Source organism: Eucalyptus grandis, chromosome 11 (assembly GCF_016545825.1).
Source record: "Eucalyptus grandis isolate ANBG69807.140 chromosome 11, ASM1654582v1, whole genome shotgun sequence".
In the NCBI taxonomy this organism is placed as follows: Eukaryota; Viridiplantae; Streptophyta; class Magnoliopsida; order Myrtales; family Myrtaceae; genus Eucalyptus; species Eucalyptus grandis.
The window spans coordinates 36761461-36784589 of record NC_052622.1 but is presented as its reverse complement, the minus strand read 5'-3'; the positions used below and the strand labels follow the sequence as shown (position 1 = coordinate 36784589).

Below are 23129 nucleotides of genomic sequence, written 5' to 3'. Positions count from 1 at the left end.
GCAGAAGACATTCCAGCAGCTTTAACAGCAATGCATATTGAAGATTCAACAGGAAGCGAATGGTATCCTAATACTAGAGCTACAGCCCACATCAGTGCCAATCCTGGTATGCTTCATACTCTTTCTAAACATCAAGGATATGATACTGTTATGATAGGCAATGGATCATGTTTACCTGTAACATACATTGGCGATACTTGGCTGAATACAAAGGGTAGTACATTACCTCTTAATGATGTCCTAATTGTTCCAGAGATAAAGAAGAATCTTCTTTTAGTATCTAAGCTTACAGATGACTATCCTTGCTCGTTCATCTTTGATAAAACTGGTGTTTATGTAAAGGACAACAATACCAAAATAATGGTGAAGCTCGGAAGGAAAACTAGAGGGCTTTATCAAGTTAATTCACAAACTACAGAAGCTTTCTTTACTCAGAGGCAAAGGACAGTCAATGAAGACACATGGCACCAGAGATTAGCTCACACAAATGCACAGGTTGTGAAACATTTGCAGAAACAGAAGCTGATACATTTTAATTCAACATCTACGAATGTATGCAGTAGTTGTCAAATAGCAAAAAGTATAGCTCTATCTTTTCCTTTGTCGGATTCTGTGTCAAGTCTTCCATTGGAAAAGGTTTATTGTGACATTTAGGGACCCTCACCAGTATGTTCATTTCAAAAGTTTAGATATTATGTGATTTTTGTTGACAGTTTTTCTCGATACAGCTGGTTATATCCTATGAAGTTGAAGTCTGAGTTCTATGACATATTTGTTCAATTCCAAAAGCTAGTTGAACGGCAATACAATAATCAGATTAAAACCTTTCCAGAGTGATGGGGGAGGAGAGTTCGTAAGCAACAGGTTCCAAACTCATCTGAAAAACTATGGGATAAAACAGCTTATATCTTGTCCTCACACACCAGAACAGAATGGGGTCTCAGAAAGAAAACATCGACATATAGTTGAACTGGGGTTAGCTATGCTATATCACTCAAAAGTTCCACTAAAATTTTGGGTGGATGCCTTTGTGACAGCTAATTACATTATAAATATTCTCCCCACACCAAAACTGAAGATGGATACACCCTATAATAAACTTCATAATAGACAGCCAAGGTATGATCATTTAAGGGTGTTTGGCTGTGCTTGCTATCCTTGCTTGAGACCATATGCAAGCCACAAATTTGATCCTCGATCTCTTCCCTGTATCTTTTTGGGTTACAATAATCTGCACAAAGGATATCGATGTCTTGTACCCACTAATAATCGTGTGTATATCAGTAGACATGTTGTCTTTGATGAACTTTCTTATCCTTTTACAAAGAGGTTGGCCAATGAGTATGGACAGTATACAAATCTATACAAACAATGGATTGGAGGGATGCATTTCTTCGAACCTCCAAGAACAGAGTCAACAGACAATGGTCCTCTTCATCAGTCAGCCAAAAATCAGCTTCATCCTGATATAGATGATTGTTATAATCATCACTTATATAGTAGACAACAACCTCAGACCATTTCCTCGATACCTTTACAAAATGAAAGCACAACAGATGAACAACCGGTCTTAACTTCAATAGATAGTATGTCTACAGATCTATCTACCACTCAAGAACAACATACTACCAGCTCTTCATCTTCAGACAATGATCTACCAGCTGACAGTAGTTCTGGTGAAGAGCACTACAATTCTACTCTGTCTTCTTCTCAAGGTACTATTAATAATCATCATATGCAGACTCGACTGAAGTCTGGGATTAGAAAACCAAATCCAAAGTATGCTTGTTTAGCTGAGTATCAAGTTCCTATGGAACCACGGTCTATCAAATCAGCCTTAGCTAATAAAGCTTGGTATAGGGCTATGAAAGAAGAAACGGATGCTCTAGATGAAAACCAAACCTGGACATTAGTTCCCAGAACTGACCAGATGAATGTGATAGGCTGTAAGTGGGTGTATAAGACCAAACTCGCACCAGATGGGACTCTTGACAGACTAAAAGCTCGTCTAGTCGCCAAAGGCTTTCACCAAGAAGCAGGACTAGACTTCACTGAGACCTTCAGCCCTGTTGTGAAACACACAACAATCCGGATAGTGCTGTCTCTAGCCATGATAAAACAGTGGCCAATACATCAACTTGATGTTAAGAATGCTTTTCTCCATGGAGATTTGAACGGGATTGTATACATGGACCAGCCACCTGGCTTTATACACCCTCAGAAGCCAAGTTATGTCCGTCTGCTTCAAAAGTCCTTATATGGTCTTCGACAAGCCCCAAGAGCTTGGTTCGATAAATTCAGCAAATTTTTACTCGAAAGTGGCTTCTTCTGTAGCACAATAGATCCCTCCTTGTTTGTTCTTCATGCTGAATCACATACAGTCTTATTACTACTATATGTTGATGATATCATCTTGACTGGTAGTTCACCCCAGCTCTTAACTACCTTAATTCAGCAGCTCAGTCTTCACTTCCATATGAAGGACCTTGGATATCTTCACTATTTTTTTGGGCATTGAAGCCAAACGTACTTCACAGAATCTATTCCTATGCCAAACAAAATATGCCACTAACTTGCTAAAACAAGCTCATATGGCTGATTGTAAACCAATCTCAACACCCTTGCCACTTCGATCAATTTCCATGGCTGATACTACAAATCAGCTCACAGATCCTGTGGAGTACGAAGCTTGGTTGGTGGTCTTCGCACTTGACCATTACTCGACCAGACCTAGCTTTTGCTACCAATCTTCTTTGTCAAAAGATGCAAAATCCTACAGTGGCAGACTTTCATCAGTTAAAAAGAGTCCTTCCATATGTCAAGGGTACTATACATCTTGGGATCTATCTTCATTCTCAAAGTTCGGTAAACCTCTATGGGTTTTCGTGCTTGATTGGGCCGGTTGTACAATCACACGATGTTCCACAACCGGGTTTTGCACATTTCTTGGATCTAATCTACTTTCATGGTCGGGCGAGAAACAACCTCATGTTTCCGGATCCTCCACTTTGAAGAGAATATCGTGCACTTGCTTCGACAACCGCCGAACTCACTGGATAAGCTTTGTGTTACGAGACATTGGTATCTCTCTTCACTCACCTACATCCTTATTCTGTGACAACAGATCAGCAATTTCTCTTACAGCCAATCCAATACTGCATGCTCGAACTAAGCACATTGAAGTTGACTTTCACTTCGTACGTGAGAAAGTTTCTTCTGGATCTATTTGTGTTCAATATATCTCTACTCATCTTCAATTAGCTGATATCTTTACTAAGTCACTCTCACGATTAGCTCATGTTACTCTCCGAACCAAATTGGGAATGGGATCATTCACCCTTCCCAATTTGAGGGGGGATGTTAAAGGATCAAGATCCTTATCTTACTCTGCTACATCGAAAGTCAACTGCGGGTCAACACTAGAAGATGAGGATCACCAGAAGATTGTCATGAGTTGATGTAGAAGACACGGATTGCCAAGCTTGATTTGTCAAAGTTGTTGTTCTATTGTAAATAGCTGTAAAAGTTTGTTAGTTCAAGTCTGTTAGATCGTTTGTTCTGTTATTAGTTTTCTAGCTTCTCTTCGTATATATAGAAAAGAGTCAAGCTTGTCTAAGGAGAGATAAGGAGAATAGAGGAGAGGGAAGAACAGGGGATTCAAATTGCTCTGTTGCATTTGATTTCTCAATGTATAAGACTCTGATACAAAGATATAAAAGAAGAACATTTCTTGTACAGATCCTTCGCCTGCTGAGTTCATTCTCTATCATCATCATCATCTGAATTCATTCCTCATCATTTGCATTCTCGATTTCTCACTATACTCACAAGTCACCGCTCCTAGTCTTCGAAGCCATTTAGTGAGTCTTTGAGATGCTTCTTTCCCAATTACTATACCATCTCTCTCGTTCCTCGCTCTGCATATTTTATTCTCTCATTCATAAGAATAAAGCACGAGGGCCAACTTTATAATAACTATGGAATATCTACTACTTAAATATGGGCATTTAAATGCAATACATAACTTGAACAAGATTAGAAAGGGGAAAAAGAAGTCAAAATCTGATGACCAAGAAGATAAATGATGCAATACAATCTTCCTACTATCTTCTTCCTGCAAAATGTGAGGCACCCTCAACTCGACATTCTCATTCTCGGCTCCCAGATATCGATGTTTTGGCTTTGTCGAGGATATCCTGTGGCACCACAATCCTGAACACCACATATTGATGATTCAAGCTTTTTTCCCCCTGTAGCCGGTGAACGCTGCCCAACGCTCCCGCACTCAGATTTGGAAAAGCGTAAAACACACGCCTGATTCTCTGATGCACAAGTGCCATTGCACACTTTAAACAAGACAAGATGTAGCAGAAAAGTTCAATATCAGGAATTTCATCACTCTATTTCAAAAAATCTACAACTCTTTAACACTTGTTACGCCAAATGAATTGCAACTCTCCATTTTATTTTCTCCAGATCTCAAATGTGAAAAATATCTAATCTACAAAGAGGACAGGAATGCAAAGTGCATTTGCAAAGAATCAGTACTGTCCAAGGCAGAATCTCAGATATTTGGGCAAAGGGTAATAAGTCAAATAGGCTGCACATGCACCAAGTTGCAGCTGATTTGTTTAACTTACATTGTGCATGGTTCCCAAACAAGGTAGATGTCATTGCCAGTGCATAAATACGGTCTACTAGAGAGATCACTATTTCCATGAGCAGTATCATCTTTTTCATCATTGTCAACCTGGATTCCCACAATTATATAGGTGTCAGTGCCAAGATGAAATATCGTCAGATTAAATGCAAAGGAGAAGCAGAGAATCGATCTATAGAATCAAATGCAATAATTGGTTCCATATGTTCAGTGCCAAATGATCCTCAAGCATTTCATGTTCAGTGCCAACTAGTTAATGGTGGACAGTGCATGTATTATTGGTTGAGTAAGCATTGTCATGAAAAGGTGTTCACTTAATAATCATTGTATATACAGAGTTGACTATTAGCAAGTCTATCAAGACAATGAAATTGACCAAGGGATGATTATAACATGCACCCAAGCAACCATCCGAGAGCTAATCGGAGTTTGAGTTGAGCAATAACAAATGAAATAGTATGATGATATTCACAAATGTTGAGAAAAGACGATGCACTTTATAACAAATAAGCAGATGATACTTAGATGCCATTGTCATGCTAGAAAGGCTTGCCAGGATTTCCTTCACATGTAGAGGAAAAGCATACGTCGTTGCCATCAGTTTTCCGTCTTTTTGCTTGAGACTTTGCAGTAGATAGAATAAACTTCTCTTTGGTACCTTCATCTTTGTATCTCACATCAGGGAATAAGCGTCTGTCCCTGGCAGCAGATGATTCAATGGCCACCATCGCAGCATGTCGCAATGGGTGCCAAAATTAAGAGCTCCTGCCAGTCTGTTCATCTACCCACCATCGAGGATGTAGACAAGAAATGGATGTCTCAACTTGCTCTGCCCCACCTGAGGAACAGCGTTGAAGACATGATTCATGCTTTGTCCATTGAGTAATTTCAGCAGAAGATGTGGTGGAACTACTACATTCAGCACCAACTTCTGTTTTTGGAGTTTGCCAAGAGCAGACTTCATCACATGCCCCAGCAATCGCTTGATTAGATAGAGGATCTACAACTGCTGCAGCATTGACCACCTGAGGACAAGAGAAGGGTGTAACAAAAGCAAAATTTGTGCAATATCCACAACATAAGAGGTTCCCACACCAGCATAAAACAAAATTGGACGCACGACTAGGGAGCAACATGAAGTCCTACATTTCCTTCCCGAAACCTCTATTTTACTACATCTATGCATGAACATTTCAAGGGATAAATGTCTAAAGGACCCAGCCTTCAAAATGATCGGATTGTTCTCCACTGTTATAAAACAGTTTTCTTCTAGTTTTTTGGTTCCAAAGTCAATAAACGTGACTTTCACCTGCTTTCTCCCCCCCTATTCCTATTCTTCACGGCTTTGCAAGGTTGCCAAGTAAAAGTGTAAATTTATTATGTTAAATGCATTTAAATGAGAAGCATAAAAAGCCTGTGGATTTCGTCTATTGTGACCCTATTTTATGGATGATGCGGCGAGAATAGTCAATGACGCTAGAGGCTTGCCCCTGGTCTCATGCCCAATTCCCGCAACCTCTCTGCATAGTGTCTTGTGTTGTATTGAAATGAAGTAGCAATAAAAGAAAATAATATCTGGGCTTAACCACTTCACCGTAAGGAAGGTCACAAGTATATATGGATTTATTATTCTCATATTTTTCTTGATAAAGATGATGTAGCGAGCATGATTTCACCAATCAAGATTGAAGGAGAAAGTCCTAAGTTAACATAACTCTTATTCAATTAGCCATAAGCAAGATGAATTCCTCAGTCGACGTCAAATCTCTCCTCAATTTGCAATTTAAGGATTCTCTTTTTACCTTTTTTTTTATTTTAAAATTTCGCAACTCTTGCACTTAGAACTTTGTGAATACTTGAAACCTTTCTAACTATACAATTATTGACATAGAGATTCATATATAATTTTATAGCGCTCCAATGTCTTATCAGGTTTTTGACCAAAAAGAAAATATCTTACACGGTCACTTTGGAATGCCGCCAAATCAATGTTAGCTTAGCCGAATCAACATTTCTGCCTCTTGAGCCAAGTCATGTATCATCACCGCCTAAAAATAAATCACCATAAAATCTTTCAAGGTATTTAGAATGCATTTGCTTCATGAAAATATCACCTTCCATTTTCCTAAAATTATGATCGATGAGTGAAAGATATGAGTTTTCAACAGGAATCAAAATTACAAAAACATGTTTGGTATAGTTTTCTAAAAGCAATCTTTGCACATAACAAGGTAAATTTTTGTCGTTGTCAGTTCTAAGGTTCAAATTTTCAAATATGGCAACCAAGTTTTCTACCAAAGAAATTTGAAAATGAAAACGAGAAATTAAAATTTTATATTTATATTTTACGTGAAAGCTTTCTCTTTAAAATATATTTTGTCTTGAATCAAATCGAAGTTCCTTACTTTTGCCTATGAACTACACAAAAGTGAGGTGCCCATTTTGCCAATAGCTTTATTCGAGTAAAGGTTAGCAAATGAACTTGCCTCAATAGCTTTGTCGACACCTTATTTTTGTTAAATAAAAAATAGTGAAACAAATAAGAATCAAAATCAAAATCGGGTGGCCTGGTTTTACGTAGCCCATTTTTCTTTTAGCCAAGCTCTCGGCCTGCTACGCGTCCAGCCCACTCTCCCTCTCTTTACCCAGCTCACTACCTCTTTTGGGTACAGCTGGCCGGGAATTCTGTTGCACAACAGAAAAGGAATATTCTCGGCCGAGAAACGGAAAGGAGAGAAAAGACGCGAGAGATAGAGAGAGGAAGAGGAAGATTATCTCGTTTTCGAGTGAGAGAGATCATCGCCGGAGCTCATTGTCGAGCCTTGGAGTTCCGATTGAAGCTCGATTCGCGAGCCGTTTCGAACGGTTCCGGAGTCAGAAGTTGCGTAGGAATTGTGTTTCATCTACTGCGAAGGAGTGAAACAAGCCTAAGCTCCTCTTCCGTCGCCGATCGCTTTTTTCCGTTTGTCCGCCAGGTGAGCTCCTTCATATGCTCTGTACGTGCCCTGTTTCAAGCGAGAACGGGATATTGGTTTCGAATGATGAGTTTGCGAGAAAATATTGATCGAATACGGTTTTATTTGCTGTAGAATAATATGATTTAGGCGCCTGTACATCATGTTTTGATCGAAAGGCGTATCGGAGTCGAATCAGAAGCTCGTTTCCTGAATCGCATGCTAACTATTCGATAAAATTTATATACGAAGAACCGAAATTACTTTTGTGGAATTCGACAATGAGTCTCGTTTATGCTTGATTTGTTCTTATAATTGTTGAATCGTCACTGAATCTTTGTTTTTCATGTGATTTGCGGCATATTATTCACTGTCCGAGTCGGCCATGTGTGCGCCTCCCCAGCTAGTCTGTTTCATGTGCATTTGGGTGTTCTTTAGCCTAGAATTGATAAGAGCTTTAGGACGCGCAATTTCACAGCTTGAGGATTCTTTGTCAGAGGAAGTCCGACGACATAAAAACCATTGGCCAGCTAGTGGCTGGCAGTGGTTTAGCGTCCGCCACAATAGGTGATCGACGGGGAGTGTTCGGCCGCAGCCTGGGCACCAGCAAGAGCTCATCTGAATATTGGTGCTGGTTCTCTTGAAGAGAAGGTGAAGAAGAAGACCAAAAATAGAAAACAGAAAACAAAATCGAAAATTAAAAAATCAATCAAAAGAAAAGTAATAAAAAAAATTGGATATAAACTGAATCAGTTCGGATTCGGTTGGTCAGATTGGGTCATATGACTGGGTTGAATCGAAGGCAGGTTGAAGGTTTGTAGGCCAATTTCAATAAAATTGAACTGGGCCTTAAGACCGGCCTAGTTTCGAACCTATCCCGGACCATTAGGGTCTGAGTCAGCAAGTCAGGCCGGTTTCTTTCCTTTGGTCCGAAGTCCATCTCCTTAAAAAAGAAAAAATGAAAAATTGGAAAAACGTTTGGGAAAATCATCTTAATTGATTCCAGTTGACTTTTAGTGGCTTTAATCAACCTTAGAATTTTCTTTTCAAATAGACTTCTCTTAGTCTTGAATAAACTTGAAAATCCCTAAAAAAAAATTTGAAACCCAATTGAATAAGCTTTTAAAACTTTACAATAGGGATTTGTTTTATTTTGTTTTCTCTCTAGAGACGATGCTAGGACGCTGTTTGTACATTTCTATTTGATTATACTTGATTGCACAATCTCTATACATTGGTTGTTGTTTTCCTTTTATCATGGTTAGGATTTCAATAAAAACATCGCATGAATGCTTAGTGGAGTAGTCTTAAGATTGATTTAAAAGTTGCATGAAAAACACTTTAGTTAACAATATAAATAAGTTTAGGTACTAAAGGAGACTATTTGTATAACTAGTGTAATCAAGCCCCCAATCCTATATCTCTAATTGCGTAGAAATTTAGATGACACTCCTACTTTTCAATTGGTTTCTAGCCAATTTTAATTGGTTAATGGCGACTCCTTATATAAAATTTTGATAGGGTTAATTTGAACTTAAAATAAAAAAATCTAACATTACGCAAGGTATGAACTTGAGAGAGTCTGTGCTCTTGATCAATTTCTTGGATAGCTGAAAAGATAATGTGGTTGAGCTGTCTTTTCAATGAACCACTAGGATTCTCTTAAGCAAACACCTCTAAATCTATTCCTAAGGGTGGTCTCTCGAGCGTAGGTCATGACAAGCTTTCCCTAGCACGAGAAGAGAAGCAACTTAACTCGGTGTAGACTCCAATTTGATCGTGGTGTCGAAGGACGAAATGAACTCTTTGGTAAGAAAGAGGGACAGGTCAACAAGTAATGGTTCGATCGCCAAGATGGAACCTAATGATCTATGGCCCTAGACCCTGCTTGCCCATTGGTACGGGTCTAGTCTATATTACCATAAATAAAGATTTTTACACTTAACTAATCTAACTACCATAAAGTAAGGAGAAAAAGATATGCTTGCTCGCTGTTTTTTGAGATTTTTTTTTTTTTACATTTAACACATTTGACTTTTACTGCCGTTTTTATTATTATTGAGTAGATGATAACTTGTAAATTGTGCTGAAATAAGGTTCGGTTAAAACACTATACCAGAGACAAAAAAATAACAAAAGTACAAATTATGTCCTCATGCTAAGTGCATCGGTGGCATGATTCAAACATGAAATTAGAATATTGATGGTGCTAAGTTTCTCTCTAACGAGAGGTCCGAACCAGAGGTCCTGGAAGTCGGGTCATGTAGGGTGTGTTTGGTTCAACTTTTCAAATGAGCTTTGGGTGTAATGCAAATGTTGAAACTCAAAGCTATTTAGGAAAATGCAAATTGTGTTTGGTTAAATCATCTTTATAAATAGACTTTGAGTTGAATGTGTGTTTGGCAAAAAAAAATTTTACAATGGGCTTTGGTTATATATATAATTCGAAAAATGAACCAAACCCTTTACCGGCCGCAAAAGAACCAGATTTGGCGCTAGCGGTCGTTGGTTGAGGTCACCCAACCTCTAGTGAGGGTCGCGGTTGGGTCGGCGCGACCCAGCCGAGGGTCACCCAAGGTCGACCCAGGCGACCACCGCCTAGGTCTCATGGCCCTCGCTTAGGGCGCTCAACCTCAGGCGACCTCAACCGACGGCTATTGGTGCCAGATTTGGCTCGCCGGCTGCCATCCTCCTTCGTTGGACCGGCGAAAGTTGTCTCCTTTTTTAATAACAAAAATTAATCGGGGATAAAATTGAAAATTTCAAAAATTGGTGAGGATAGTTTTGAAAGGAAAGAATTAGTTTTATTATTTGGCCAAATGCTGAAAGCTCAATGCAGCTCAATGCTAGACCCTACAAGCATTGGGCTTTTAGCTTTTCCAAGGTTAGTATTTGGCTGAAAACTCATTTAAAATGGTTGCTAAAAGGTCTAGCATTTCCCGAATGGGCTTTAGGGATCGAAAGCCCCTTCGGAATGCTAAACCAAATATACCCGTAATTAACTTGAAATCAAGGTCCACAATTTGCTTGGCCGAGCGCCAATCGTAAAGAACATGTACAAGGAAGTTCCAAGGGAAAATTATCTAAAAAGTCCTAAACCAATTGTACTTTTGCCAATTCAGTCATAAATCTTTTAATTTTGCTAATTCAGTCTTAAACCTTTTCAAATCTTGTTAATTGAGTCCATTCGATCAATTTTGACCGAAAAATGCCGATGTGGACACCGGTGGTGCCATGTAGGACCGCAGGCACTAACAAGGACAATTTTAAATAATTTTTTAATATTTTTTGAATTTTAATTATTTTATTTTTTTTATTTTTTTTTCTCTCTTTTCCTTTTAGCTTTTTTCTTTCCTTTTGCCGGTGGCCAGCCACCGCCTGAGGCCCGGTCAGGCAAGAGTGACCCTTGAGAGAGAAACCCTTGCCCAAGCGGGTTAGCGAGGGTCAGCTTTGCCTAGGCCAAGGCAACTTCATTGGGCATCGGTCGAGCGATGGTGACACCAGGCATCGTGTCGTCGCCCTAGCCTGGGCGAGGGCCGACCTCACCAGATATGGGTTGGGTGAGGGGAGCCCTTGCTAGGGCTCTCCTTGGCTCAAGCGAGTGTTAGCCTCACCCAACCCAGATCTGGTGGGGCTGCCCTTGCCCAAGCTAGGGTGGCCTCGCGTGGTGTCGTTGTTGCCTAACCAATGCTTGATGAGGCTGCCTTGGCCTTAGTGAGGCTGACCCTTGTCAGGCCATGCCTAGAAAAGGCCGACCCTTGCCGAGGCTCGCCTCTCCTAGCTGCTGGCCATCGGCAAAAGGAAAATAAAAAAGTCAAAAAGAAAAGAAAGAAAAAAAAGAAAAGAATAAAAAATAGAAAAATATTGAAATATTATTAAAAATTATCTACGTCAGCGCCAGCAGTCTTACGTGGCACCGTGAGCATCCATGTTAACATTTTCCGACTAAAATTGGCCGGATAGAATTTTACCCACTTTTATATATAAATACAAAGATAGATAGCGAACCCATCCTGAAATGTTCTTTGCTAGTATAATTTCCTTGAATTAGCTCATCTCACCCTGAAACTTCTTGAGCACTGAGGTTTACCGTAAACTATCCAAAAAGGCATCTCTCGCCCAACACCCCTCTTTCGTCTCAAATGAACATAGCCACCTTTTGTAGGAAAACATTGGTAAAATCAAAACCCAAATATCTAAACTGAACCAAGTACGAGACAAGAGCTTTTCAACGGTATTATGACACTTGCAAAATATCTCAGCATGAAAAAACATTGGCAATCTTTAGATCATAAATCTAAGTCCAACCGAATTGTTAAAATTCACACAGGTAAAACATTTGGACCTAAACGTAAGGAAACTAATTGTCAAAACCAGGTCATGACAATACACTTAATCCACAAAGCCTTATCAATGGAATGTCTGCTAAGATCATATCATGAAGGCCATGGCAATACAGTTGAATCACAAGGGCCATCGACGGAATGAATGATTAGCTCATTGATCATGAGTTTCCAATGGACAGCATGAGATGGGCGATGATAGCTTGACTCAATTTATGCACCGAAGTTGAAGATTGAATCAAAGATAATCCATCAATAAGGGATCAGAAGTAGTTACAAATCACCCTAAAGTAGAGCGCAAGTCAAAACAGTTATAGATTCATGCTGAGAATAACCAAAACTCATAACAGAATGGCCATTTAAAGACACAAAAAGGGTCCAGGAAAAGAGGGGAATCATCAACTATCAAGACTTTGGAAAAATCACAACGACACATTGGATTTGACTTTGAAGAATATGAAGATGAGAAGATCATTCATAATGGATCAATTTATTTTAGATTTTGCCTAAGTTTGAATTTTAATTTCGAATTAGATTAGGTTTACCATTTTCAGTGCTAATCTTTGTCTGTAAAAGTTTTCCAGTCGTGCTTTGTAAGCTTTTTACTTTTTCTCTGCACTCTACTCATCTCCTTTAGCAATTTATATTCAACTCTAGTCGTTGAGCAAGCATGACCGCCACGAATGTAGGTCATTTGTTTTAGTTCAATAAAATTTCACTGAAAGTCCGTGTCGTCTCAAATCCACTCCTAGCATGTTCTTTATTTCTTTGAATTTTGCAAAGTCGTTGAGGCTTCAAGGCATATTAGAATATATTTAATTTTGATTCGAAGTCATATTTAAGAATTTATGGATAATATCCTGTCAGAAACTTATATGTTCGTTCAATTTACGGGGCCAAAAACATAAATAATTACTCCAGATAGGGTTATTTGCTTCTACAGAAAAGCTAAAGCACTCATGTTGAACAACACTACTTGTCTTTACCAAGCTCATGGGCTGGGATCTTCCTTTCACATCATCTATAAAATAAGTGAGCGCAAATGTTTAGCCCCTCTAAGCATTTCATTTTTAAAAAAATAAAAAATAACAAAATAATAAAATAAAAGAGAGACGAAAATTTTCAAATCTAGCAGGTAAATGCACATGATGAATGCAATCAAAGTTAGAGCATGCGAAGAAAATATAAGTATACACGTCTTGACAAAATGATGTAAACATGCACCTGCTCCCTCATACCATTCTTAACCAAAAGATGACTACTTAAAATATCAAAACCGGGAAAAAATATCTGCATCAGGTACACGTCTAAAAAACTATTTCATGACTCATTTTATGATAAAACGCCATCTGTAGAAGATAAAATATTGAAATGAAACACGTGAGAGTTAGGTTGAGAATGAGATGGATACATTTAATTAGTAAAATTATTGAAAAGAAATACATCAGAGTTAGGTTGAGGACAAGACCGATACATTTAATTAGCAAAATTATTGAAATGAAATACATCAGAGTTAGGTTGAGAATGAGACGGATACATTTAATTAGCAAAATTATTGAAATGAAATACATCAGAGTTAGGTTGAGAATGAGACGGATACATTTAATTAGCAAAATTATTGAAATGAAATACATCATAGTTAGGTTGAGAATGAGACAGATACATTTGATTAGCAAATTTTGCAATTTCCTATGGGAATCCCACATGGGAGCTTTCCAAAGACATCGGAGAGTATTGGTATATGATGGGAAGGACTCTTCCATATTGGTGGGCTTGTGATGAACAATATTTGGCCGGCAGCCATTCTCTATGTAATAATTTGTGTTATTGTTTATGTCCAGGGTTCACCAATCACCATGCCCATTGTGAAGAGGATCCACCGGCTATGGCGGCTCAACAGGTAAATAATATCGAAGTCAACATAACAACCGCATGACTTTAGGTGTAAGAAAAAATAAACGTACCAACCACGCGCTATGCCATATTCCATCAAATTATTTTTCTTCAGGAAAAGAATGTTAACTCAGAAGAAATAGCAATTCGAACTTCCTAACATGACCATCAGCAAACAGAGTCTCAACCTTGTGCTATCAAAAAGTTAAGTTCATGTTTGGATGTAAGTGTGAGTGAGTTGTGTTAAATAATTCTCATATTAGAAAATTAGTGTGGTGTAAAATAGTTAATATATCTCTTAGTTGGTTCATAATTTATTAACTTGAGTTTAATTAGATATGTTGACGGGCTCGAACTTAAACTCTCTCTTGGTTATCTCATTTGGCGAAGGTATTGGGCTTCTACTATGCGCTCTCAATAAATGATATCAAAGCGGATGATAGATTAATGGGCCATGAAGAGCAAAAAAAAAATTAAAATTAAAATGGGATGCCCGTCCAATTGGGCAGGATTTGTCTTTTTTTTCTTTTCTAGAGGGAGAGGGTGGAGGGTGATTTCAAGAAAGAAAAAATATGAATAATGTTGAATAATAATAAATTATGATCACCAGAAAATATTATAAATTTATTTAAATAAGTTGACTTTACTCTTTATTTTTGAAATAATCATATGTATATATAAAAATATTTATTTATTATATAACGTGTCCCAATGTATCGAAAATTTTCATTTTTTGAGAAATGACGTGTCGGCGTGTCGCGTCGTGTCATGTTGCGTGTCGCGTGTCCGTATTAGTGCTACATAGGCTGTGGGTGGAGTGGGGGAAGAAAGCAGAGAGGATGAAATAAATGGGTGGGGCCCATTTAGCCCCACCTAAAAAAAAAATACTGAATGCTAAATAAATTTATTAATGAATAGGTAAGGCTAAAAAATAAATAAATAGGTGGGTTAAAATATATTTTGACTTTAATCTCTCGTTAGTTATTTGTTTCATCGATAACTTTTGTTAAAGTCAGAAAATGTCTTTCCAATTTTTTATGAATAAATTTATTAATGTTATTAGTGTAGATTCATTATAGGCTCTTTTTTATTATTTATTTATTTATGAATTTGAATAGTATATATAAAAATATTTATATAATATATAACGTGTTACAATGTATCGAAAGTCTCTCTCTTTTTTTTTTTTTTTTTTTTGAGAAATGACTTGTCAATGTGTCATGTCGTGTCGCGTATTGCATGTTTGTGTCGATGCTACTTAGCTCACGATACATGGAAAAAACATTCCGTCTTTATTATATAAATATGAGCTGATTTCATTGATGAACTTTCCATCCAAAATTTTTGTCCTCCCCATTTTCCTTACTTTTTAAAAATAAGCATAAATTCCATATTCAGTTAACCAGGTCCACTGTGAGTCGGGTTATTCAGCCATTTCAATCATTCTATTCTTAGAAAAAATTCTGATATTAAGATTTTTAGGATACTTACATTAATTAAAAGTATATGATGATTTTATTAATTGAGGATGACAATAATCTCACCTTATGAGGTAAAATTAAATATGTCAATGTCTTTCTTATGGGAGAATAACACTTTAGCGCAATCCAAGCTCAAATTATGTTAGAATGATTTTTGACAATAAAAATGAAAGTTAAGAAAAATTGGTGAAGAGAATGATTTCCCCATGTTGTATATAAAGTATGGATCAAATGGCTGCAAATACAAATATTATGGATATCTATATTACATATATCGTCATTGTAAAAGTACATTTTTTTTTGCCTATACAATCTTAGGATGGAAATACAAATCTATTTACCGTATAAAGTTACACGTTAAAAGTAAAAATTGATTGTTTTGGTTACCTAAAATCTACTTGTGTCAAGAAAATTTCATACTACCATTGTACAAGATAAAAGCCCATTGAAATAGGATTTATATCACGCACACTGTCGAGGTAATAGTCTTTTTTAGTACAAGCAATGTCAGAATGGAAACACAAGCCTGTTTATACATGCTAAATATAAAAATCGTAATATTTGTCATTCTATAAAACCCGCTTATATAAAGTAAGAAATTTTTACACGGCGGGTGCACTTAACAAAAATATATGGAAATATGTTGTTTGCAAAGAAGGGAATGGTGGAAGAAAAGAAAAAAAAAGGAATTTCTATAAAATTTCTGACGTCATAAAATTTGGAGATGTGGACGTCATTCGGGAAAAGAGAAGGGTACGTCGTCTTTACAGCTGGAACTTTGGCTCCATCCCCAGGTCGATTATAAGAAGAGAAGACCCATGGAAGCAGAAAACAACTTCGACTTCAACCCCTTGAAATTACTTCTCCGCTAGAGAGTTTCACCGGCTCGCGGCACGGCATGGAAACCTCCATGGATATCCAAGACAGTTCGATTCCGAAACCATCGCCAGGTATGTTCTGTTCTTTCCTTTCTTTGTTCTGATTTCATCCCAAAAGGTGATGGAAAAATTGGAAAAGTGTCGCTTTCTGGGGGTTAATTTCTAAGTAACATAAAATGGCAACATTTTTATTTATTTATTACTTAACAAGTATCCCGACACTTTATAAAGAAAACCCTCGTAAAAAGGGAAAGAGTGTGAAAGGAGAATAATTTGTGCCGAACTTGAGGGTGGCTTTGGTCTGAGAAAATTTTCCAATTTCCTGTTTTCCTTTCCACAAGTTTTCAATGAAAATACGTTTGGTAGAAATTTTGGTTGTCGTGTTTTCAACATCTGAACTTCAAAACTCAAGACGACCAAAATTGACAGTATATTTACGAGGTTTGCTTTAAACAACTACACCCGACATGTTTCTATAACTTTCATTCTTATTGAAAGCTGTTACTTTTCACCATACAAACGTCTTTTCAAGAAAATGGAAGTTGAAATAAGGAGCAATTTTTACTAAAACATTTCTGTAAACCGAATGTACCTTAAATACATGAGCTGACTCAATAGGCAAAAATGTCGATTTGACTAAGCTGGAACTCATACAATTAAAGTTATTCTCTTAACCCGAGTCCAGGGCACCTAAAATCATGCGATTGACTCAAGTATGTATCCTTAAAAGACATTGCTTAGAATTTTCTGGTATAACCAACGGAAAATGACTCCTAAATAATTTGGAAAGTCCAACTAAATCATTGGAAAAAAAATTTCTTTTTGAAAGAGAGCTTACATCCAAATTATTGGGGGACACAAAATTCTTTGTCCTGGTAATTTTAACGAAGTGATTTAAATTGTCACCATAGAACAATATGAGGACTGGACTTATAACCAAAGTGTATGGGCTAAAAGTGAGATTTCCCAACCTACTGGGACCAAACAAATATAATTCCTCTAGACCAAAAATGCAAAAGCTAATATAGCTAATCGAGGAAAAAGTGTTAGAAAAGTCCTAAACTTATTATATTTGTGTCAATTTAGTCATAAACTTTTTAGGGATAAGTACACTAATGGTGCCATAAGTTGTATACGGTGCTCACTTTGGTGCCAAAAGTTTCCGCCGGATCACTTAAGTGCCAAATCGGAGAAAAAACGATCACTTTGGTGCCACCGGCGAGAAATTCCGGCCAAAATGATTATGTGGCATTTTTATTTAAAAAAAAAAAAGTTGCTTGGCTTTTAAACGACGTCGTTTTCCATCATCTTCAAGAAACGACGTCGTTTTGCTCTTATACGTGGACACCCTTACAAAAATGATGCCGTTTAGCTCGTACATGAATTGAAATTAGGGTTAGGGTTTCTTCCTCGCCGCTCGGCCACCGTTGTTCGCCCACCAACGCTCGGCCACCGTTGCTCGGCCACCATTGTAGATGCTTGACTAGGTGAGCGAGGAGGGAATGAGATTATTGCTCAAACAAAAGTGGCAAAAAGAATAGGAGGCGAGGTGGAGGAAGAGGAGGAAGAAGAGGGGTTGAAGGTGCTGCAACCGGTGCGCCGCCGCCGCTGGTGCCATTGTTGGTGCTGCTATTGGTGCGCTGCTGGTGTTGTTGTTGGTGCCGTTCGCTGCTGGTGTCGCTCTTCAAGGAAGAAGACGACGAGCCTCCTCTCTCTCTCTCTCTCTCTCTCTCTCTCTCTCTCTCTCTCTCTTTCAATTTGGGGATTTAGGATTTCGATTTAGGGGAAAGAAGCCAAACGACGTCGTTTTTGTGGTTTAGATGCTGATTGTGCTCTCCGGCAAGCCACGTTAGCCTAAAAAATTAATAAAAAAACGCCATGTCAGATTTCCGGCCGATCAGATCGGCGTTGGCACCAAAGTGAGCGTTTTTCAAATTTTTTGGCACTTAAGTGATCCGACGGAAACTTTTGGCACTAAAGTGAGCACCGTACACATCTTATGGCACCATTAGTGTACTTATCCCAAACTTTTTATTAATGCAAATTTAATTCTAAACCTTTTGATATAATGTCAATTTAGTCATTCCGACTAATTTTGGCTGAATATTACTGACATATATGTCGATCAACTAACAAGGCATGGTCGGTGTTGACGTATGATAACTTTTAATAATTGTCGCGACCTAAATTTTCAAGGGGCAATCCTAAAAGTTTAGGTTAATGGATTACTAAGTCCGAAGACTTGGCACGGACCCTCCCAAGTCCTACCAATCGCGACTTGATAGAAATTAACTCATTTAAACATGCAATTATATTCAATTTGGAGCCGCCACTAACTAATTAGGGTTGGTTAGAAACCCAAGTAAAGTATGGAAGAATACTTTACTTTTGCGAACCAGAGATTCAGTAGATCCGGGGACATGGTTACGCTAGATTAGTCTAACACCCTTTCGGTACCTTTTATTTTAAAAATATTTTGCAGGCAATGTTGATTAATTTAAACTTAAGCTACTAACATGCAAATGGTGGTCATGCGGGTGCACAATCAATAAAATAATATTAAAAAAATGCTAATAAAAATGCATGCCATAAATGTGATTTCTAAATGACATGACACCTAATTTTTCTTTTTTCTTTTAAAAATGTTAATTATATGCAATCTTAATTTAAACTTAATATGCATGAATTTATTTTAATGACATGCGAGATGCAATTCATATGGTATGACTTAAACTTATCACTATATGTATGCAATCTAATTTTTATAATCCTAAATATGCATGTGCTACATGATATGGGATGAATGACATGGTATTTCTACATGCATGCTCTTTTATGATTTTATTTTAATGATGATTCATTTTTAATGCATATATGCAACCTATGCTAAATAATGATGATATGAGATTAATTATGAATTAACCTATTAACTAACCAAGGAAATGATCTTTTTTAATTTTTTAATGACATAATGCTTTTTATTAAAAAGAAAGCAACTTAATGGTGCAATGATCATCTTTTAGCATTTTCCTTTTTTATTAAAAAAAAAACTATAACTCATATGGCACGCATAACATTTTTTGTTCATCTTTTTGTTTTATTAAATAAAAATTAACCTAATCTTATATGAATCTAAAAAAATAAAATGCATTGCTTTAAATGTGAAATGTGTATAGACCTAAATACCTAATGTGATGCATGATATGTGATGAGCAAATAATAATAACACGCCAAAATAAAAATCCATCAATGTAAATCAATGGCATATTATTTTAATATGAATCAATGATGCAAAGTAATTCATGAATTTTGCCATAAAAAGTCGAAATAATAAAAAATCTAACCCGACGTCTCGCGGTCAATATTTTTATTATCATAACTTAATATGACAAATTTCCTAATGATAAAAATAAATCAAGTTAGAATAAAAACAAAACATGAAATCAAATATAAAAACTCGCCTAGTCTAACTCACGGTTGACTGAGGAATGGCGAGGAGCAGCTGGTGGTTCGGTGATGGGTCGCCGTTCGGAACGGGATGGTCGTCGGAGGTCCGGCGAAGTCCAGCGATAACCACACCCGCAGCAAAACAGAGAAGGCAACAGATGGTGATGGCGCAGCAAGGACAGCGGTAGGTCGTGCGGTGTGTTCGTTGGTTGCGGGGACGCCGGTGAGAGGACGACAATGACACTAGTGCTCGGAGGTGCTGCGGGTGACGATGGGCTTCGTGCAGCAAGAGGCAAAAGCGTTGCTTTGGTCACGATCGCGGCAAAGGCATCGAGTGCGGCAGCTAGTGCGGGTGTGGTGGAGGTGCGGGCACATCGGAGCTGGTGTCGTCAAGTGCCGCGGCGTCGAGCACGGCGAGAACGGGGAGATTGGCGGCGGAGCTGGACACGAGCACCGCAAGCGTTCGGGCTCGCGGGTCGCCGGAGGCAAGGCGCGGGCGTCGGGTACGGCGGGCTTCGACCACCGAGCGAGCGGAGGCGAGGTGCTGCGGAGCGAGATGCGAGACTAAGGTCCGAGCGACGTGCGGTGGGGTCGCGGGTCACGGTGTGAGGCGGTCTTTGGTGAGGTGACCGGTGCGGCTCGGTGGCTTCGCGGCTGCGGGTGGAGGCGGTGCCGCTGGTGCTCGAGCAGATCCGGGCGGAGGGTCCGAGCGGATCGGGAAGCGGCGCCGTCGGCGAGGGAGCGGCGGTCGGCGGTCGGAGGTGGCTGGTGGCCCGAGCGCGGCGGTGTCCGTGCTGTTAATCGAAAGGTTGAGGCGCCACAATGGTCGCGGTCGAGAGGAAGAAGATGAGCAGTGTTCGCTCTTTTCCTTTTTTCTCTTTGGGTCCCGCTGATCCCCTCTCTCTCTCTCTCAAGTCTCCCTCACGTCACCTCCCTCTCTGCCCTCTGTACACTTTCCCTTTCCCCAGAGAACCGAAGCTTTTCTTCCTTTTTTTCTCTTTTCCACTTTTCTATTTTCTTTTCTTTCGACGAAAGGCCAAGAGAAACGCCCCAAACCGAAGCCTCGGCTTCTCTTTTATAGAAGAAAAACTTGAAATTGTTGAAGATCCGGCGATATTCACTCAACCTCTCCAACAAAGAAATGGCTCCAAAATCCGGCCGTTGAATTATTTTGAATTCAATTTTTTTTTTCAAAATTTCCCTCTACAACCAAATGCTATATTATTATTTTCTAAAAAATAAATTAAATTTTAAAATAGGTGTCAACAATAATATTTTAAATTTTTATTTATTTATTTATTTTCCTTTTCCTTTTTTTTTTTCCCCTTCTCCTCCTTCTTCCTCTAGTCGATTGCTAGACTACTGTGATTGGCCAGAGGTGAGGGCAGGTGAGGTTGATGTTCTTGGCCCCTACCAAGCCTTGTCAACCATGGGAGAGGCTCAACCTTGCTACATCCGGCGAGGCTCAAGCCCCTATTAGAGGCCGTGAGGTCATGCTTGCGAGGGCTCGAGCCCTCGCTAGTGGCTAGGCAAGGCTTGACCTTGCTGCATCTGGCGAGGTCGGAGGTTGCCCTCATGGCCTTTGACAAGGGCTTGAGCCTCAAGAGTGGCCAGCAAGGTCGACCTCAACCTCATCAATCTTTGCCTTTGGCTGATCACCGAGGTCCAGAGATCAGCTAGAGGAAGGAGGAGAAGAAAAAAAAGAAAAAAAAATTCAGAAAATATTAAAATATTATTAAAAGTTATCAACGTCAGTGCCTGCAGTGTCACATCAGCCGATCGGTGTTCACACCAGCAATATCCTGCCAAAATTAGCTGGAGGAACTGAATTGGCTCTAAGTTAGAAGGTTTAAGATTAAATTGACACCAATGCAATAGATTTAAGACTCTTTTGATATTTTGCCTGCTAATTGATTCATCTTTCTTGACCCATGGCGTGATTATTCCTTTCAAGTGAAATGTCGTACAAAGCAATTTTATCAAGGCAAAACAAATAGGTTCTACATAGTTTACTTATTTATAAGAGACTACACGAGACTAATCTCATTAACACATGATCCCCGAATGAGTCAATTCACTATAGTCATCTCCCAAAAAGAAATATGTAACGTCTTTTTGAGTGAAAAATAACTTGTCAATAAAAGTGGTTGTCACTGTCATGACAAAGTTTAAGATAACATTAGAAAAGAAAATTCACTAACAAACACATGGTGAAAGATACATGCATGGCTGAACGTTCTTGCCACAAAAACAACAAAAATAACATGGGTTTTCTAAGAAAAATTAGATCAATTCTTTTTCCCAACCATTATGTCTATCCAATAAAGTTAAACAATATTCTCATTTGAGAAAAAAAATACATGCAATGCATTTGTATGAATGTTGTAAACTTGTATCTTGTATAGACGGTGAATTATATATTAATTTATTAATCGATAAAATTGATATGATTAAGTTAATTCATAATTTTTTATTTATGTATATTTCTATTATAGTTATCATGTGGAATTATGAAGATACATAAATTTTGTATAAACTTAATTTATGAACGATATGGCATATAAGATTAATGGCACCGAGATCTTGAAAATAACTCATCATCTCTATTGATTTCAACATTAACTTTTTTTTTAAAATTTTACCATCTAAGTTTAACATAGAAATTTCCAAGCACCGAATGAGCCTGATACTACTTATGTATACATGATCCAAAGCGTACAGAATGCAATTAATTTTTCTAAAGTTATTTATGTCAATTTCTCTTTTGGTAACATAGAGGTTCGCATAGACTTGAGTTCAGAGGACATGGCAACTGATCAGGCTTGCCAAGACAGTTGCAAAACAACCAAAGGTGAACTTTTAATTTTTGTTTTTCATAAATCTTGAGTTTCAAGCATCTTAACATTTTCAATCCCAAATACTTCAAGTCTCAGAGCATACATATGCTAACATATAAATTGAAATATAACCTTTTTATAATTATTAAAATCTGGATAATATCTTGAATTATAATTGAGAAAGCCCAAAAAAAAAAAAAAAATTACTTCCGAAAAGTAAAAGAATGTGCTCATAATTTACTTAACAATATCATGGATAAGATCAATCGCAATTAGGGGTGTGCAAAATATCCGGAAACCGCCCGGAACAGGACCGGAACCGCTCGGAACCGGCGGTTCTTGAGGGAACCGGTCCGGTTCCCGGTTCCAATTTATGGGAACCGGTGGGTACCGGTTCGGTTCCCGGTTCCACGGGCGGATCTGCCCGCCCACCCGGCCAGACCGGACCAGAACCTTTTTAATATTAAAAAAAAAAAAATTACTAAAAGAAACCCTAGATCTCATCTCACTCCCTTCGTCTTCGGCTCCTAATCCTATCACCATTTCGCTACGTTTACTTCTCCCGCTGTCCGCATCTCCATGTACTTAAATTTGGTTTTTCTTTTTTTGGCTTGTTTTGATGTCACGTAGTCGTTC

General features: G+C 38.3%; 2 protein-coding genes across 2 annotated transcripts; one reads left to right on the top strand and one right to left on the bottom strand.

Annotated features, from left to right (window-relative positions):
* Nucleotides 1-4062: 4062 nt before the first annotated feature.
* On the bottom strand, nucleotides 4063-5624 carry LOC120289921 (tRNA-specific adenosine deaminase TAD3-like). Its single transcript, XM_039305316.1, has 4 exons — nucleotides 5499-5624; nucleotides 5285-5412; nucleotides 4641-4832; nucleotides 4063-4347 (listed from the first exon to the last, which is right to left on the bottom strand). Exons 1-4 carry the CDS (start codon nucleotides 5622-5624, stop codon nucleotides 4149-4151), a joined length of 645 nt encoding a protein of 214 aa, XP_039161250.1. The 3' UTR covers nucleotides 4063-4148.
* Nucleotides 5625-6580: 956 nt separating this feature from the next.
* On the top strand, nucleotides 6581-17345 carry LOC120289920. The gene is made up of 4 exons (XM_039305315.1): nucleotides 6581-6592; nucleotides 7333-7635; nucleotides 13799-13857; nucleotides 16126-17345. Exons 1-4 carry the CDS (start codon nucleotides 6581-6583, stop codon nucleotides 16184-16186), a joined length of 435 nt encoding a protein of 144 aa, XP_039161249.1. The 3' UTR covers nucleotides 16187-17345.
* Nucleotides 17346-23129: the final 5784 nt, after the last annotated feature.